Source organism: Lissotriton helveticus, chromosome 3_1 (genome assembly GCF_964261635.1).
Source record: "Lissotriton helveticus chromosome 3_1, aLisHel1.1, whole genome shotgun sequence".
Lineage (NCBI taxonomy): Eukaryota > Metazoa > Chordata > Amphibia > Caudata > Salamandridae > Lissotriton > Lissotriton helveticus.
In genome coordinates, this window is record NC_136061.1 from 537,039,689 (window position 1) to 537,058,883 (window position 19,195).

General features: G+C 47.5%; 1 protein-coding gene across 1 annotated transcript in view; it reads right to left on the reverse strand.

Moving 5' to 3' along the window:
* The window catches only part of DNAH7 (dynein axonemal heavy chain 7), a 2,019,015-nt gene that overhangs the window by 543,607 nt on the left and 1,456,213 nt on the right, over positions 1–19,195 (reverse strand). The window contains exon 47 of the mRNA XM_078680414.1: positions 7,497–7,651. Coding sequence (XP_078536540.1) covers positions 7,497–7,651 — 155 coding nt within the window. The remainder of the gene's footprint in view (positions 1–7,496; positions 7,652–19,195) is intronic.

The window sequence follows — 19,195 nt, forward strand, 5'->3', positions numbered from 1 at the left end:
ACCCCACACGGAGACTGGATGATACATTTACCATTTTGTGGCCATTGAATCAGTGAAACCTCTGGAAAAGTTGAATTCATTCCCAAATGATTATACCATGGGGTTTAACTCGCAATTGCATAGCACACGCTCTGTGTTTATGCATGGCAGGGTAAATCCCGCATGTTGTGGATACATCCCACCCATACTATACATTTTGTAACCACGGACTTCATTGCATTTGAGTACCGATTATTGTAACACTGCATAGCATTTGTTTTGTCCTGCATTATTTTGTTTTTGGGCAGTGGCGTCACTAGGGGGGTGCGGGGGGTGCGGACCGCACCAAGTGACACCATCACATGGGGTGACACCGTGGTCCGTGACACCAACATGCTAAATATTATTACTATCTGTCAGCAGTGCGGGCCTTACCTCGCCTTCAAGGAGTAAACTTGACAGTTTCTTCTCTCAGCCTGAAGGATTTTATAATTCTAGAACAATGCACAGTGCTCCACTGCCATCTCTTCCACTGTGGCAAATTAATTAAATGTCTGTGTGTCCAAGGAGCTAAACTATGGAAATCGCTCCGCTTCCCAAGTCTCTGAGTAATTAGATACATCACCTGAAGTTTAGAAAAAAATGAAACGTTGGTTTTATTTGCTCTTAGAAAGAAAAAAATGAAACCTTGACCTTAGTGCTGATAAGAAAGAAAAAAAAGAGCATACAAGAATATGAAATGTACTAAATGGAATAAAATTTTTTTTTTTTTTATTCTGTGAAACATTTCAGCTGTGTGGTGTATTATGACTGTTTTTCAGTGGGGAAATTGCCATCTTTTTCTTGGGGAAATTACGCATGGTTTTGGAGCACTTGTCTTTTAGTGGGCGCTGTACTGGGGATCAGACAGCGGGGGATGTTTATTAGCAGTGATATGGGGGCTTCGCTGGTCTGTGCGCCCCTATCCTGTAAGTGTGATGTCCTGTTAGTAGAAATGATCGAATTGGCAATTTTATTTAGTGTTATTCCATTAAATAGAGATTTGCAGAGCGCTGTGTTAAGTGCTTTATAGCGCATCGCTCGCCAGTAGAGGCTGTTGGTGATGAAATAAAAGAGAACCAAATATAAAAATGTCAATGTCTCCGTGAACTTCAGGAGATCGTGGGGGGTTGTTGGCTAAATGTGCCATAGCAAACGAGCCCCCCCCTCCCACGTCCGTGCCCATTTGCAGGCTGGCAGCACCCGTCTGAGGAAGGACCCAGAACACAATATGTGGGGTCATGTTCTTTCCGTAGAAAGTCATTGAGTTTCACCCGCCCTTCACAACAGGGGTCCATAGTGTGGAGGGTTCTGTTATAACTATTTGGGAGGGGGCGTTAGAAATGGGACTTTAGAACCGTATTATGATATGAGGGCGTTCATTTTACAGAGAGCACAGAAGGGGCACATTGGACTTTGGATCAGGAGTCTTTTAGGTGGAATGTTCCTTCGTCAAAAGTTTTCTGGAGACGGGACCTTTGTCACTTAAGGGGAACGTTCCCTTACCGGGGATGACGCTGCAAGGGAGGGGGCGCTCGGGGTTAAGATAGATGCGCTTATCCGCAGAGACCACGAGAACGGCGATGGATTACAGCGAGGCAGGGGTCACGCCGGGACACTAACACAATTGTTCTGTGGGCTGTGACCTTATAACTGGGGCCAAGCCCATGTCGCACTCGGGGACCCTCTGCAAGCTGTTCACAAGAGGAGGACGACGAAGTTATAAGAATGCCCCACCCCCTTACATCGGATCGTGTTGGCTCCGAAATCCGCCGTACTCCTTTTACCTACCTCAAATGGAAGGCTGAGGCCCTACGTGCCCCTATGCATCTTGTAGGTTGCCTAGACGTTACAAGGAGCGCTAAACCCACTGAGGTTTTTAGAGCAGAATAGAGAGGCGCGCAGGTTACTCGTTGTATGACTGGGATCACACGTGTGGCTAGGGAGACACCGGGACTGCTCAACGATTACCCGTCCAGTGTCTGCTGCTAGATCAGATCTGGAGACAGGCTCACCTGAAAGAGAAAAGTGCAGTTTTTTTCGATAAAACTAACATTTATTGTAATAATAAGAATTTATTTCATGATATTGTCAGAGAGGGGCTCGCTTGTCACTGTTCTGTCGCGTCTGTGTCCCTGTAAGGTTGGAACAGAAACGTGCTCATTGTGTGCTGAATACCAGGCGAGCGGTCACAGGTGGTTTACGTCAGATCAGGCTGCGGCGCTCGGGGTTTGGACCCATAGGACTTTAGGTATTCAGGAGGAAGTGACATGTAAACTCTACTAGTTAAATACAAAAACAAAGGGAAGAAGTTGCAGGGGACCATTGACAAGATGCAGCTGGGATCAAGGGGGAGGTATTGTATCCGTAGCTACTCCGCTTGTTACATCTAGATACAGCGTACACCCTTTGAAACTGGCCAGCATGATACCCAGTGCCCGTCTCTGCACACGTGGGCAGATCACAGAGCCGGCACTGGCACTTGGCACTGTGGCATGACAGAAAGGAGTTATGAAAGGATGGGTAACACCTCTGCAGTGCTTTAGTCTCCGGTGTAGAGGAGTGGGCTTGGAAAGGCCAGAAGGACCCCCTCCGTGGGGGCTGCACAGATGAATACATCTCCTCGAGGAGGTACATCATGGATTCATGGGGTAAGTCGTGAGGGGGTGACACCATGAGTTACCCGCACTGGGTGACACCAACACTAGTGACGCCACTGTTTTTGGGTTCAGGAGCACCGCTTGCTGAGGAGTAGGTTCTTAGTGCTGTGGGTCGCTCATGAAGCTGGGGCTCAGGCTCCGAGCGCATTATGGTTGTCTGCTTATTTCCCATTTATGTTTCCATCCTCCCAACGCCCTTCACCCACATCACCCCACACACAGACCTACAGTTGTTTTTTTTTTTGCACGTTGTCCATCCTGCTGTTTTTTCAATTCACTAATCTGCATCTCACAGATGCTCCAGAGGAAAAGATTAGGATCTTTATAATGAGTCGTATTCCCACTTAATTATCTCATCTTGGTTTTGTTTCGCAGCTGTTACGGACATGGTAATGTTCCACACTACAGCAGACTTTCAGGCTCCATTTTTTCTCGAAAACAAATGCCAATACAATTGGATTTATACACACAGCTACACCTACCTGCGTAAAAACAACGTTCAAATAGTATTGCAACAAATAATTTTATTTTTCCTTTTATCATAATCATTTTGTTTTTGGATAGCTGCAAACATAATTTCATGCAATAAATTAATCTAGCTCTATTTGTTTACAACGTGAACAATAGGAGCAGGTGATAATGTTATTCTTCTGCACCATTTACGGAATTATATTTTTATTCTATTTACTGCATTAAACGTTTTGAAAATTTTAAATTAAACAGTTGGGCTTGGTTTTCAGAAAAGTCAACCGCTTAAATTGTGAAACTCGTGCAATTAGCAGTCAGTTCAATTGCATACCATCATTGTAACACGCAACCCCCTAATTGTAGACGTTTTATATTATAAAGTAGCGCGCAGTTAAAACCTATTATATAAATGGTGAAAAAAACAGCAACAAGCAAGGTATCTGCTTTTAACCATTTCATAATTGAAAAGCACACGCTCTCTGTTTTTGCATTGCCGGGTAAATGCTGTATGTCGTGAAGACATCCCACCAATTGGTGTCCGTTTGCTCGTGCTTTAAATCAGTGGCGTCACTAGGGTTGGTGTCACCCAGTGCGGGTAACTCATGGTGTCACCCCCTCACGACTTACCCCATGAATCCATGATGTACCTGCTCGAGGAGATGTATTCATCTGTGCAGCCCCCACGGAGGGGGTCCTTCTGGCCTTTCCAAGCCCACTCCTCTACACCGGAGACTAAAGCACTGCAGAGGTGTTACCCATCCTTTCATAACTCCTTTCTCTCATGCCACAGTGCCAAGTGCCAGTGCCGGCTCTGTGATCTGGCCACGTGTGCAGAGACGGGCACTGGGTACCGTGCTGGCCAGTTTCAAAGGGTGTACGCTGTATCTAGATGTAACAAGCGGAGTAGCTACGGATACAATACCTCCCCCTTGATCCCAGCTGCATCTTGTCAATGGTCCCCTGCAACTTCTTCCCTTTGTTTTTGTATTTAACTAGTAGAGTTTACATGTCACTTCCTCCTGAATACCTAAAGTCCTATGGGTCCAAACCCCGAGCGCCGCAGCCTGATCTGACGTAAACCACCTGTGACCGCTCGCCTGGTATTCAGCACACAATGAGCACGTTTCTGTTCCAACCTTACAGGGACACAGACGCGACAGAACAGTGACAAGCGAGCCCCTCTCTGACAATATCATGAAATAAATTCTTATTATTACAATAAATGTTAGTTTTATCGAAAAGAGTTGCACTTTTCTCTTTCATGTGAGCCTGTCTCCAGATCTGATCTAGCAGCAGACACTGGACGGGGAATCGTTGAGCAGTCCCGGTGTCTCCCTAGCCACACGTGTGATCCCAGTCATACAACGAGTAACCTGCGTGCCTCTCTATTCTGCTCTAAAAACCTCAGTGGGTTTAGCGCTCCTTGTAACGTCTAGGCAGCCTACAAGATGCATAGGGGCACTTAGGGCCTCAGCCTTCCATTTGAGGTAGGTAAAAGGAGTACGGCGGATTTTGGAGCCAACACGATCCGATGTAAGGGGGTGGGGCATTCTTATAACTTCGTCGTCCTCCTCTTGTGAACAGCTTGCAGAGGGTCCCCGAGTGCGACATGGGCTTGGCCCCAGTTATAAGGTCACAGCCCACAGAACAATTGTGTTAGTGTCCCGGCGTGACCCCCGCCTCACTGTAATCCATCGCCGTTCTCGTGGTCCCTGAGGATAAGCGCATCTATCTTGACCCTGAGCGCCCCCTCCCTTGCAGCGTCACCCCCGGTAAGGGAACGTTCCCCTTAAGTGACAAAGGTCCCGTCTCCAGAAAACTTTTGACGAAGGAACATTCCACCTAAAAGACTCCTGATCCAAAGTCCAATGTGCCCCTTCTGTGCTCTCTGTAAAATGAACGCCCTCATATCATAATACGGTTCTAAAGTCCCATTTCTAACGCCCCCTCCCAAATAGTTATAACAGAACCCTCCACACTATGGACCCCTGTTGTGAAGGGCGGGTGAAACTCAATGACTTTCTACGGAAAGAACATGACCCCACATATTGTGTTCTGGGTCCTTCCTCAGACGGGTGCTGCCAGCCTGCAAATGGGCACGGACGTGGGAGGGGGGGGCTCGTTTGCTATGGCACATTTAGCCAACGACCCCCCACGATCTCCTGAAGTTCACGGAGACATTGACATTTTTATATTTGGTTCTCTTTTATTTCATCACCAACAGCCTCTACTGGCGAGCGATGCGCTATAAAGCACTTAACACAGCGCTCTGCAAATCTCTATTTAACGGAATAACACTAAATAAAATTGCCAATTCGATCATTTCTACTAACAGGACATCACACTTACAGGATAGGGGCGCACAGACCAGCGAAGCCCCCATATCACTGCTAATAAACATCCCCCGCTGTCTGATCCCCAGTACAGCGCCCACTAAAAGACAAGTGCTCCAAAACCATGCGTAATTTCCCAAGAAAAAGATGGCAATTTCCCCACTGAAAAACAGTCATAATACACCACACAGCTGAAACGTTTCACAGAATAAAAAAAAAAAATTGATTCCATTTAGTACATTTCTTATTCTTGTATGCTCTTTTTTTCTTTCTTATCAGCACGAAGGTCAAGGTTTCATTTTTTTCTTTCTAAGAGCAAATAAAACCAACGTTTCATTTTTTTCTAAACTTCAGGTGATGTATCTAATTACTCAGAGACTTGGGAAGCGGAGCGATTTCCATAGTTTAGCTCCTTGGACACACAGACATTTAATTAATTTGCCACAGTGGAAGAGATGGCAGTGGAGCACTGTGCATTGTTCTAGAATTATAAAATCCTTCAGGCTGGGAGAAGAAACTGTCAAGTTTACTCCTTGAAGGCGAGGTAAGGCCCGCACTGCTGACAGATAGTAATAATATTTAGCATGTTGGTGTCACGGACCACGGTGTCACCCCATGTGATGGTGTCACCTGGTGCGGTCCGCACCCCCCGCACCCCCTAGTGACGCCACTGCTTTAATTAAAGTGTTATTTAATTGAAATGCTATTTTTTTGCATGAGTTGCTGCTTTCCTCTCTCACCCACCACTTCTCCATGTTGCTATCCCCTTCCTCCTACCCCTCCGTTCTTCCACTCCACTCATTTCAGCTCTACACAGTATCATTCCATACCACATAATTCAACACACCACATACATCCACACCACAGATCTCCACATTATGTCACAAAATTCCACCACACACAATTTCAGAACTAACAATTCCAATCCAACCAACATAATTGCACTCCACACCACGTATATCCAATTCAATCCCAACCAAAATGCATGGGTAAATTTACAACGCCAATAGCTCTCTCACAAATGCGAGACTTATTGCATTGCAAATGCTTGTTTTACATACTGCGGAGCTGGAGAAATATGTATGTATTATAAATGTAAACTGGCAATGTGAGGTTTCATGATTTTACCTGATATTTTATGTTTTTGTACTCTGCTGTACATAAATTGTCTTTTTTTAATGAGCTTTTAGGGTCGTATATCCGACTGAATAAAGTGTTATTGATTGATTATTGTGTAGTTATTTAGTTCACTTCATAAGATATTTTGCTACTTGTATTTGGCATATCAGATGTCACTTCCGGTGCTGTTACTTCAGGTGAAATCACTTCCTGTAATACAATCATGTAAAACCAGTCCCCTCACTGGTTTATTTTAAGATCTGATCCCCCATTTTAGAGTACAGAGCCATTATGTACAGAGTAGATACTGATTTGCATGAGAAATTTAAGCTTTCCTTACATAAAGTCTTACTAGCTAACTCAGAATGTTCACGTCACGATGACACTAACTCGTGTAAGAGATTTACATTCTCTCAGCTCATCTTTCTTATGGGTTTGATATTTAATATGGTGCGTTCAATTACAGCATTCATGGATCATAAGGGTATAGCTGAGCATTTTAAAGGATGAGAAAGCCCAGAATCGAACGCATGGTTTGACCTACATTTAGATACAAAGAATCGGCGAGCCTAGAGAATTCAAAGAACATTTGTAACCAGCAAACGCCGAGAGATAATGAGGACATATGTATGCCACACCTTACGCAACAATTAAAACAGCACAATTAGAGACAGTCACTAATGAACATTCGAACATGTAGATTCTCACACCCTGCTGCGAGAAAGCTTATTAAAGTGATAATTTGATTAATGATGATTATAAAAGAAAAAAATAATCAAACAAACCTAGTTTTGTATGAATATGCAGTTTTACGGTCACCACTTACTATCTCCAAGCTAATGGCGCCCCCTTTTGGCTAGTTGCCAGATTGCATGCATTTTATCATCACACCACTTACCAGGTGTACCAAACTGGATGCAGTTTTCCAGGGTTCTTACGTAGTCCGGGTCACTTAGCTTAATTACGTGGAGGGTGTTGGCCTTTTCCATGTTCTTGACCCATTTGTTTGCTTGGCCTTGAGGGTCTATCATGAGGGGCCAGCGTCTTGCGTTCCTAAGATGGAGAGAGAGGCATTCAATCAATCATATCGTGCAAACAGAAAACAGGTTGAGCTGGATGGAAGGTAACGACCTCATTCTTAGAAGGAATGCAGGAATGCTAGAGCTTCACATTAATGACACATTCCAGAAAACGCTTCTCCAACAAAGCACACCTAGGCGAGAAGTGCTCTGAGATAGACGAGAAAGACGCTATTCCACTCACGATGGTGGACGCCAGAGTGAGAGCTTATTCAGTGGCTCGCTGAGAGGTGTTTTCATGTCATGAGTAATGCTACATATGTGTCCCAGTGAACTTGTCGCTACACGTAAGAATGGAATGAAGGAAAAAGGAGTGACTGGAAGACACGTGTGTCTAAGAAACAACTTATTTCACTATGGTGGTTCATAGAGTGCGGGCTCTATGGTGCGGCCCATGTGGAAAGAGGTTTCGAGCAACCTTCACATTGGGCTTGAGATCTGTGCTGAGCATAAGGAATGAGTGATGCGCAGAGATTAGGGTGACCACCAGGTATGAAGGCAAATTCTGGACAGCACGGTAAAAAAAATTCAGGACAAACGGTCTAAATTCAGGACAAACATTTGGGACAAAAGATCAATTTTACAGACACATCCAAGGTGTTCCCATACCACACTACTTTATCATTGCATTTATTCACTGTTTTGTATATAGCACTATTTATTCACTATGGTCTTTTTTTTATTGCCTCTAGGTATGCTACATTCAGGTGGCACATTACGTCCTTGTTCATTAGTAAATAAATGCCCTTGAGCACACTGTCAAGGCCATCACCCCTACCGAAATGTACCCAATCTTTCTTGGAGAGAAAGCAACACAAAACTTTGGTTAGGTTTGTAGGAGGCTGGCTTCGTATATAGTGCACACTTATTTAACTGATGCACCTTGCACTAATCCAGGCAACCCTTATGGTGATATTAGTGTTCTTTGATAACCATAGAAAGCTCTAAAAGTGGTAGCTGTGCAGAGCAGCCTTCAGGCTTATCTTTAAGCAGCTTGTTTTTACCAGCTTAACTTATATTGTAGGTTAAAGGAAAAAGACCATACAGTGTTACTTTTATTTATTACACAACACTCACTAACAAATTGGTATATCTCCTACCCAGAGATATCAACACAATACACAAGAATACTTCAAATGCAATCAGATAAGTAGCACAAAATACAGTGGTCTTCAGGGGAAGACCAAACCATATACTAAGAAAGTGGAATGTGAACAGCAAAGAACTTGGACTAGAAGACCCAGAGACACAGGGACCACCGAATGTACGTACCCGGGAACCCCACAAAATCTGTGTGCAATGTGGGAACACAGCTGCGTGACCAATGGAAATCAATTGAGAAGTTGCAATTATGCAGAGGAAGGACTCTTCACAAAGGACTTCAAAGAATTCCCTTGAAGGATGGAAGGTTAGAGAGCCGGCCCACCCATGGATGCCCCGGGAACCAGGTTACCTACACCAGGGAAGCCAGGGGAAGGGGGTGAAGAGTCGTTAGAAACCATCGTAGACGACAATGGAAGACTTGAAGGAAAATTCCTCTTTAGAAGATGGTGAAGAAGTCTGATGGAATCCAAGGGTGATTTTGTGAAGTAAAGAACCTGCAAGCAGAAAGGACAGAGTCTTTGCCACTCGGACGTGACCAGGAGGCACGAAGACACATTGTCCACCGATATCGGGAGGTTCAGAAGAGTCAATGGTGATCTTGTTGCTGCAGCTTTGAGGACCAGGCAGTGCTGAGGAAGACTAGGAGTTGTGCATGAGATGCCCTACATCAGATGTCAGTGACTAGGTGGTTGGTGTCTGGCAGGAGCATGAACAAGCCTTGGTATCCGCAACTGCTGAGGAGAATGAAGAAGGACCAACCTTGGGACCAGCAAGGTCCAAGGAACTCACAAACAGCAGGAGAGTCGGAGCCGGCCTCTAGCGAGCATGGGAGCCCACTGAAGCAGTAGAAGACCCTCAGAAGGACCTACAGGTCAAAGACACAGGAATCACAAGAAGACCTCAAGCAGCTCACCACGAATGAAGGCCCACAGTGCAGAGGATGTACTGAGGACACTGAGCTTGGAAGGAAGAGATGTAGGAGGCTGGAGCTTCTTGTAGCCCGAAGATCTCTGGAGTGTACAGCCAACAAATCTTGGCAATGGCACATAGGTTCAGTTCCAATGGTTCCGACGAGGGATACTTGCCTTAAAATAGAGAAAAGGACAGGTCAGGCCTCAAGGGAGTTGCAGAACCACCACCTGTGTTGCTGAGCCTTGGGAAGTCCGTAGGATAACAGGAGCAGCAGATTGGTCAGCTTTGTTGCGGTGCCTGCAGATGCAGGGGAGTGACCCCTTCACTCTAAGGGAGATTACTTTGGGTGTCCTTGATGCCCAAAGGTCTGTCGAAGAACCTGGAAGAAGCACAGAAGATGAAGAAGACTTGCAGAACAGCGAGACCAGGAGCAGCATGAGTCTTCCTTGGTGCAGTCTCGGTTCCAGGCGAAGTCCAAGTATCCAGACTCTCAGAGAGTTACGTGGTTTCAGTCTTCAGTCTTGTCCCACAACAAATCTAAAGACCCACCACAGGTAAGCCCTTAAGTACCCTAAGGAAAGGGTTGGAACAACTAAGAGGTCCTTCCCAAAGGAGGGGCTGAACAGAGGGAAGAATACTAGCATGCCCTTTGTCCAGGTTCGCACCAGAGCGGGAGCAAAGTGCTCCCTGAACGGCTCAAACTGGAGTAGGCAAGGAGGGCACTAAAGAACAAGTTACTTACCTTCGGGAACGCTTTTTCTGGTAGATACAATATCTGCCTGTGGATTCCTCACCTTGTGAATATCCCCTTGATTCAGCAACATTCGGAAATTCTTTTCGTAGCTTCGCGCCGACGTGGACTAGGACGTCATAAAGGCACGGCGTCGCTCGCGACTCCGCTGACATCACCGACGCCTATAATAGGCCCACGCCGGCGTGATGACATCAGTTCCGCCCTTTTTTCCGTGCCTTCGAGGCACACGGACGGACCAATGACAGTAGACATATACACAGTATACGCAGTACAAATATCAAGGTAACACACACAGTGTGAAGCAAATGCAATAAAACATTTGAAATAAACAACTCCTTGACAATAAAATAAATACATAATAGAAACTCTGGCATAGAAGAGTGGACAACGGGGAGGCGGGTGGGTCAGTGAGGAATCCACAGGCAGATATTGTATCTACCAGAAAAAGCGGTACCGAAGGTAAGTAACTTGTTCTTCTGATAGATACATCTGCCGTGTGGATTCCTCACCTTGTGAATAGAGTCCCACAGCAATCCCCACTCCCGGAGGAGGGTGTCCACTCTTCTAGACCAGGAAATCCTGGAGAACAGAGCGTGCAAAATGACCGTCTCTCCTCACCTCGGAATCCAAGCAGTAATGCTTTGCGAAAGTGTAGAGGGAAGACCAAGTTGCCGCCCTACAAATATCCTCTACAGGAACACCTCTAGCCAATGCAGAGGATGACGAATTAGCTCTAGTAGAATGAGCCCTTAAGCCCTCTGGAGGATCCTTACCGGCCAAAAAGTAGCAGATCTTTATACAGAGGACGATCCATCTTGATAAAGTTCTTTTATGGACCGCTCTTCCTTTCTTGCAGCCAGCAAAGCCAATGAAGAGCTGGTCATCCAACCGACAGTCTTTAGATCTGTCCAGGTAAAAAGACACCGCCCTCTTGGGGTCCAGACGGTGTCATCTCTCCTCCTCCTTGGAAGGGTGTAGGGGAGGATAAAAGGTAGGGAGGGTAATGGATTGACCAAGGTGGAAAGGAGTAACCACCTTAGGCAGAAAAGCAGCCCTGGTCCTAAGAACCATTCGATCAGCATGAATGGTTAAGAAAGGGGGCTTGGAACTAAGAGCTTGAAGCTCACTTACCCTCCTTGCCGAGGTTATCGCAACGAGGAAAACTGTCTTAAGAGTCTCAAAGAGAGCACCCATTAGAAAGGTCAAAACAAGATTTAAGTCCCACTGAGACACAATAAAAGGAGTAGGAGGGAACTTATTCGTGAGGCCCTTCAAAAACCTTAAAACTACAGGAGATTTAAAAAGAGATGGCTGGTCAGGCAAGCAAAGAAATGCAGACAGCGCTGAAAGATAGCCCTTCACTGTGGCAACAGCAAGCCCCTGTTGCGCCAGACAAAGGGCAAACTGGACAACATCAGACAAATGGGCTCTCAAAGGGTCTATAGATTTCTCCCCACACCAAGTGACAAGTTTTGACCACCTATAAGAATAGATGGACTTAGTGGAGTCACGCCTGGCCGACAAGATGACATCCACCACATCAGGCGGGAGAGAAAAAGAACTCAGGTTGCCCCGTTCAATCTCCAGGCATGAAGTTTAAGGTCTGGAGGTGGGGGTGTAGAACCTGCCCCTCCATCTGGGAGAGGAGATCTGCCCTGTGAGGGAGACAGAGCGGCAGGTGAGAGGAGAGGTGGAAAAGGTCTGAGTACCACACCCTTCTTGGCCAATCCAGGGCGATCAATATAACTTGGGCCCCGTCTTGGCGAACTTTCCTCAGAACCCGAGGAATCAAAGGTATGGGAGGAAACGCGTAAAGGAGTTGCGAGCTCCAACTCAACTGAAACGCGTCCCCCAAGGCTCCTGCATCGGATACTGGAGACTGCAGAATAACGGGCAGTGAGCATTCTCTTGAGTGGCAAAAAGGTCCCCCTGAGGAGTTCCCCATGTCCGAAAGACGTGACGAACTACCTCCGGATGAAGCCTCCACTCCTGGTCGGCAGAGAACTGCCGACTAAGACTGTCTGCACGAACGTTCTGAACTCCGGCCAGATGATTTGCTATCAGACAAATCTGATGGTCCTGAACCCAGGACCAGAGACGCAGAGCCTCTCAGCAGAGACACTGCGACCCCACTCCTCCCTGCTTGTTGATGTACCACATCGCGGTCGTGTTGTCCGTCAGGACCTGAACTGACTGACCGCGAAGGGAAGGGTGGAAGGCCTTGAGCGCCAGACGTATCCCCCGCAACTCTAGAAGGTTGATATGAAGCAACCTTTCCTCTGGAGACCAAAGACCCTTGACCTCCAGGTCCCCCAGATGAGCACCCCACCCTAGAGTGGATGCATCCGTTATTACCGGGGTCACCGATGGAGGAAGTTGAAAAGGCTTTCCTTGCGACAGATTGCCTTCCACGCCCCACCAAGACAGATCCGCCGCAGTTTCTCTGTAGATCCTCACTGACTCCCTGAGATCTCCGTTGTGCTGATACCACTGCCTGCGGAGGCACCACTGGAGTGCCCTCATGTGCCAGCATGCATGGTTGACCAACAGAATGCAAGAAGCCATCAGACTGATCAAACGTAAGACCTTAAGGACTGGAACAACCGCTCCCTTGAAGAATAAAGGAATCATTTCCTGTATGTCGCGAATCCTTTGAGGAGGAGAGAATGCACGATATACAGTAGTGTCCAGTACCGCACCTATGAACAGGTTGCGCTGGGAGGGCACCAGGTGAGACTTGGGTACATTTATCGAAAAACCCAACCTGTGCAACAAATGAGTTGTCGCTTGCAGATGATGGAGCACCCTGTCTGGCGACTCCGCTTTGATCAGCCAGTCGTCCAGATACAGGAATACAGGAATCCCCGACCTCCTGAGATGTGCTGCCACCACTGCCATCACCTTGGTGAAGACTCGAGGTGCAGTAGTAAGACCAAACGGAAGGACCGCAAACTGGTAGTGTTGCGACCCAACCGTAAAACGGAGATACGTTCTGTGCGACTTCAAGATGGGAATATGAAAATACGCATCCTGCAAGTCGATTGACACCATCCAATCCTCTTCCAGCAGCGCTTGAAGAACCTGTGCAAGAGTGAGCATCTTGAACTTTTCCTGTTTCAGGTAAAAGTTCAAGATCCTGAGATCCAGGAATGGTCGAAGCCTGCCATCCTTCTTGGGGATCAGAAAATACTGGGAGTAGCATCCCTGACCCCTCTCCTGCTCAGGAACCACCTCTATCGCACCCTTTCTGAACAGAGCCAGGACTTCTTCCTGCAGGAGAAGCAGGTGGTCCTCCGAACAAAAACCCTGGCAAGGAGGGTAATTTGGGGGAAACTCCCGAAAGGGAAGAGCATACCCATTTCCCACGAGATTGAGAACCCAAAGATCTGATGTTATCAATTCCCAATCTCGTAGGAAATGGGTAAGCCGACCCCCCACTGGTGCCACATGATCCGGAATGGCGGATCTAGGGCTGCTTTGCTGCGTTGGCAGGGGGCTGGGAAGGGGAAGAGGAGGAAGAGGAGGAGATTTGACGGCCTCGAGAACGGCCTCTTTGTTTGCCCCTATAAGACCGGTACTGCGTGTTTTGCTGCTGTTGCGGCTGCTGCTGCGTAGATTTGTAAGATCGAAAGGAAGATCTGCTAAATCCTCTAGTACGCCTTCCAAAAGTGCCCCTGGTCTGAAGGCCCAATGACTTGGCTGTCGCCCTGCTGTCTTTAAAGCGTTCTAAAGCAGCGTTTGCCTTTTTGCCAAATAAACCAGATCCGTCGAACGGGAGATCCAATAATGTAGATTGGACATCTGAAGAAAACTCACTCGACTTCAGCCACGCAGCTCTCCTCGTAGCTACAGAAGAGCCCATGACCTTTGCCACAGAGTCCGCCGTGTCCAACCCACTCTGAATCACCTGCCTTGCTGCAGCTTGAGTGTCAGAGATAACCTCCTGGAAGTCTTTTCTATCCTCCTCCGGTAACTTGGGTACCAACTGTTTTACAGTGTCCATAAGGGCGTGGTGAATATAACGTCCCATCAGGCAGGTCGCATTTGTGGACTTCAGCGCCATACTAGCAGAGGAGAAAATCTTTTTAGCAGCCTGATCCTGCTTTCTCGACTCTTTTTCAGCTGGAACCTGAGGAAAAGCTCCTGTAGATCGTTTGGAACAGGCAGCCTGCACCACCAAATTCTTAGGCAGAGGGTGAGTGGATAAAAATTCTTGGTCATCTGGAGCAGTCCTGTACCTTCTGGCAACAGCCCTAGACACAGCAGGAGCTGACAAGGGTTTCTTCCAAACCTCTAAAATAGGATCTTTAAGGGCATCATTAAAGGGCAGCAATGGTTCAGTCACCGATGATGGAGAGTGAAGAACCTCTGTGAGAAGATTTGACTTGAACTCAGCAGTAGGTAAAGCAATGTTCAACAAATTTGCAGCATTTTTAATCACAACGTGGTAAGGAGCCACATCTTTAGAGGGTTCGTCTGTTACTGAAACCAAATCCCACTCAGGGGACAGTTCAAGACCACTGGCCACTGAAAGATCCTCATAAGGGTCCTCAGGATCCTGTAGCTCACCTTCCTCCAAATACTCCTCACGATAGCTCTCTTCTTCCATCAGCCTCTGGGCTTCACGCCTCGACCTGTGCTTCACTTTCGAAGCCGTCGGATCCACTGTCGACTCCGTCGAAGTCGGAGCCTGTGCCGAGCCCGACGCCGGACGAGGAAGAATCCCACGACGTCGTTCGGGGTTCGGCATCAGAGATGATGGAATCGGCGTCGAAGGATTCGGCGTCGTCGACTTCGGCGTCGATGGCTTTGGAGTCGAAGGCCTCGCCGGTGTCGGAAAATGCCAATGCGGCGCCGGAGCGGACATAAAAGGCATGAAGGGTGCAGGAGCATAGGTTTGGGGGACACCCCGACCAAACGCCATCGGACCCGTAGGACCAACAGGAACCCCAGAGGGGTACATAGCCCTGGAATAAATACCATACATCGCATTTAGAAAATGCGTCGGATCCTGACCTGAAGCCGGGAAGGCTGGGTACGAACCCCCAGGTGGTTCTTGAGGGCGTGGAGTCGATACGACGTCGACCTCCTCTTCAGGCTGGTGCACCGGAGTCGACAGACCTTCGGGCAACGGAGCCTCTCCCTCTCCAACCATCTCCTCCTCACCTTCATCCTCCCGATCCGGAGAATGGGATGGAACCGGAGATGGATTCGCTGTCTGCTTCGGCGAACCAGGCGAATTCGCATGCGACGCCTCACCTCCGGCGTCCTGTTCTTCCGAAGCCGAAGACACCACTTCTTTCTCAACCAGCTTCACCTGCGACTTCGGTTTACAACCCGAATCTTTCTTCGAACGATGTTGGGATTCATGAGATCTCTTCTTATGCTTCTTTTTTGAAGATCTCGAAGCATGGGCTGAAGACGAATCCGAGCGCGACCTCGAGTGAGATCTTGACCTCGAGCGTCGAGTCCGCGACCTCGATTTCTTCTTATCTTTATTTCCTTTAAGTTTTGCAACAATAAGTTTAGCTTCTCTCTCTTGGAGGGTCTTTGGAGTCATCTTCTTACAGGATCGGCAGTCTTCGACATCGTGGTCGGAGCTAAGACACCATAAACAACATTCGTGCGGATCCGTAATGGACATGGTCTTGCCGCATTCTCCACAGGCTTTAAAACCCGTCTTCTTCGAAGACATGTTGAAAGAGGAGATAAAGGAACACCAACAATACAAAGTTACAAAATTACTGTAAAAGCTACGGACGATCCCTAGAAAACCGTTAGCGTCGACGACATGGAAAAAAGGGAACTGATGTCATCACGCCGGCGTGGGCCTATTATAGACGTCGGTGACGTCAGCGGAGTGGCGAGTGATGCCGTGCCTCTATGACGTCCTAGTCCACGTCGGCGCGAAGCTACGAAAAGAATTTCCGAATGTTGCTGACGCAAGGGGATATTCACAAGGTGAGGAATCCACATGGCAGATGTATCTATCAGAATGTGCCCTTCAGAGCAATCTGGTGGTGCTGGCAAACATCCCCCACCCCCAGCTGTATACACTAAGTCCTGTCTGGGAGGTGGTCACACCTCCCTGTTACAGGAAACCTATTTGTCTATCTTCCACTCAGCAGGAGGAGGGCAGAATTGTATATGTGGTCAGCAACAGCACTAGCTTGCTTGCATACCCTGAATGGCTATTACTGGGAGTACAGAGGGTTATCCCAAGAGAGCCCCCCAGTACATGGGATCATACTTCCAACACTGGAATGGGTGTTGGGGTAATATACCAACATGTTTGATATCAAACATGACCGTTTTCAGTGCAGCCACCTTATAGTTAGACATCTTGTAATGACTGATGTCCACTATATGTATTAGAATGGCTTAGCACTTACAAAACCTGGAGAATCGACTCCGGGGTCTGTAGAGATGTCCTACTCATGCAGTGGCACCCTCATACAAATAACCAAGCACCCTGCCCTCAGGGCTGAATAGCCTGCCATATGGGTGACTGACCGCAGATATAAGGAACCTTATATCTGTCGTGAGAGGTGCACGCACAAACTCACAGAGGCTGTAATTACAGGCCTGTAGAACAAGTTACTTTCCTTCAGTAACATATTATCTGGTAGAGACTCTATCTAGCTGCAGATTCCTTACCTTTTAATTTCCCAGGCGTCAGGCTGGATCCGGAAACTTTTGCTCGAGCAATACCCCTTGTGCATGCAGTTGGCTGGCTACATTCGGCTCCACTTGACGTCATCTGCAGCATCGGTTATAATTTCGTGATCACCAATATAGGCGCCACCCATGTGCACAGATTCAGTACTTTTCATTTTTTCAACGCCAGAAGCACAGAGTCACAAAGTAACTGACGTAGTTGTGTGCAAAAATAGGGCCCTGAAAAGGGGAGTAACCCTAGCCTCAACAAAATGGGTCTGCAAAGCGGAGAGGCCTAGGTGGGGCTATAAGAAATCTGCAGCTAGAAAGAGTCTCCACCACACAATGCGTTACCGGAAGTAAGTAACTTGTTCATCTGATAAAGACTTCTAGCTGCAGATTAATTACCTTTGACTTAGATACCCAAGCCATACCATCCCGGCAGTAGGATGCAGACCAATGCCTTATACTAGGAAGTACTGCAGGACCAAACGGGCTAAATGCCCGTCACTGCAGACCTGACAATCCAGGCAATAGTGCTTGGCAAATGTGTGCAAAGATGCCCACGTTGCTGCCTGACATATGTCCAGGACTGAGATACCCCGATCCAAAGCCGCAGTCTCAGCCTTTTTCCTGGTGGAATGGGCCCTTAATCCCTCAAGGGGCTGCTTCTTAGCCAGGGTATAGTGGATCTTAATGCAGAGAATGACCCAGCATGAGATCATTCTTTTCTGCACTGCCCACCCCTTCTTAGCAGCTACATACCCCACTAAGAGTTGGTCGTCCACCCAGGACTCTTTTGTGCGGTCAAGGCAGAACAACAACGCTCTTTTTGGGTCCAGTCGGTGGAGACTCTTTTCTTCCTTAGAGGGATACGGGGGAGCAAAGAAGGAGGGCAGCATGATGGATTGACCCTGAGGGAATGGGGTCACAACTTTAGGCAAAAGTGAAGTATGGATGCGAAGCACCACTTTGTCTGGTAAAGACATCATGTAGGGAGGCATGCACAATAGCGCCTGCAAATCACTCACCCTCTGGGTAGATGTTATCGCCACCAGAAAGGCTATCTTGAAGGTAAGTAGCCTTAGGGGACAGTTGTGCAAAGGCATGAAGGGAGAATACAAAACAAAAGTGAGGAACAAATTAAGGCCCCACTGCGGCTTAACAAAGGGTTGTTGGTGGAAACAGGTGAGTAAGCCCTTTCAGAAACCTATATACAAATGCAGTCCTAAAGAGAGCGGGTTGGTCTATAAGCCTCAAAAAAGCGGATACGGCAAAATGATAACCCCTGAGAGTAACCAACGCAGGGGACAAAATGAATAGAAGAACAGTGGAAAGAGAAGCAGAAAGAGGGACAATAGACCTCTCTATACAGTATAATAAAAAATCTGCCAAAGGCAGGCATATACCTTCTTAGTGCAAGGCCGCCTGGCTGCCGAAATAATGTTACCAGGAAGAAGGTCAAAAGCCATCAACTGTTGCTCCCATGCTGCTGCGACAGAAGAACCTCCGGAAGGGGCAGCCTGATCGGAGGATCTACGCTCATTTTCAGAAGCTCTGGATACCAGACTGTCCTTGCTCAGCCCAGAGCCACAAGAATGACTTGGACCCGGTCGCTCCTAATCTTCTTCAGAACCTTGGGCGGGAGTGGCATGGGCGGGAAGGCATACAGCAGACCTGAGCCCCACTTGCAAAAAAAGGTGTCGCAGAGTGATAGCCACCTGGGAAACTCCAGGGTGCAGTATTGCTGACACTGTGTGTTCTCTTCGGAGGTGAACAGATCTAACCAAGGATCTCCCGAGCACTGTAAGAGATCTTGAGCCACCTCTGACTGGAGACGCTATTGGTGATCCACTAGGTATCAATGGCTGAGTTTGCCCACCCTGGCGTTTAAAGAACCAGGTGTTGAACCACCAGGGTAATGCCCTGCTGTTCCAGCCATGTCCAGAGATGCAGGGCCTCTCGACAAAGGGTCCATAACCCCACCCTGCCCTGCTTGTTGCAGTACCGCATGGCATTGGTGTTGTCCATTAACACCTGCACTAAATTCCCCTTGACAGAGGGAAGAAATTCCTTTAATGCCAATCGAAT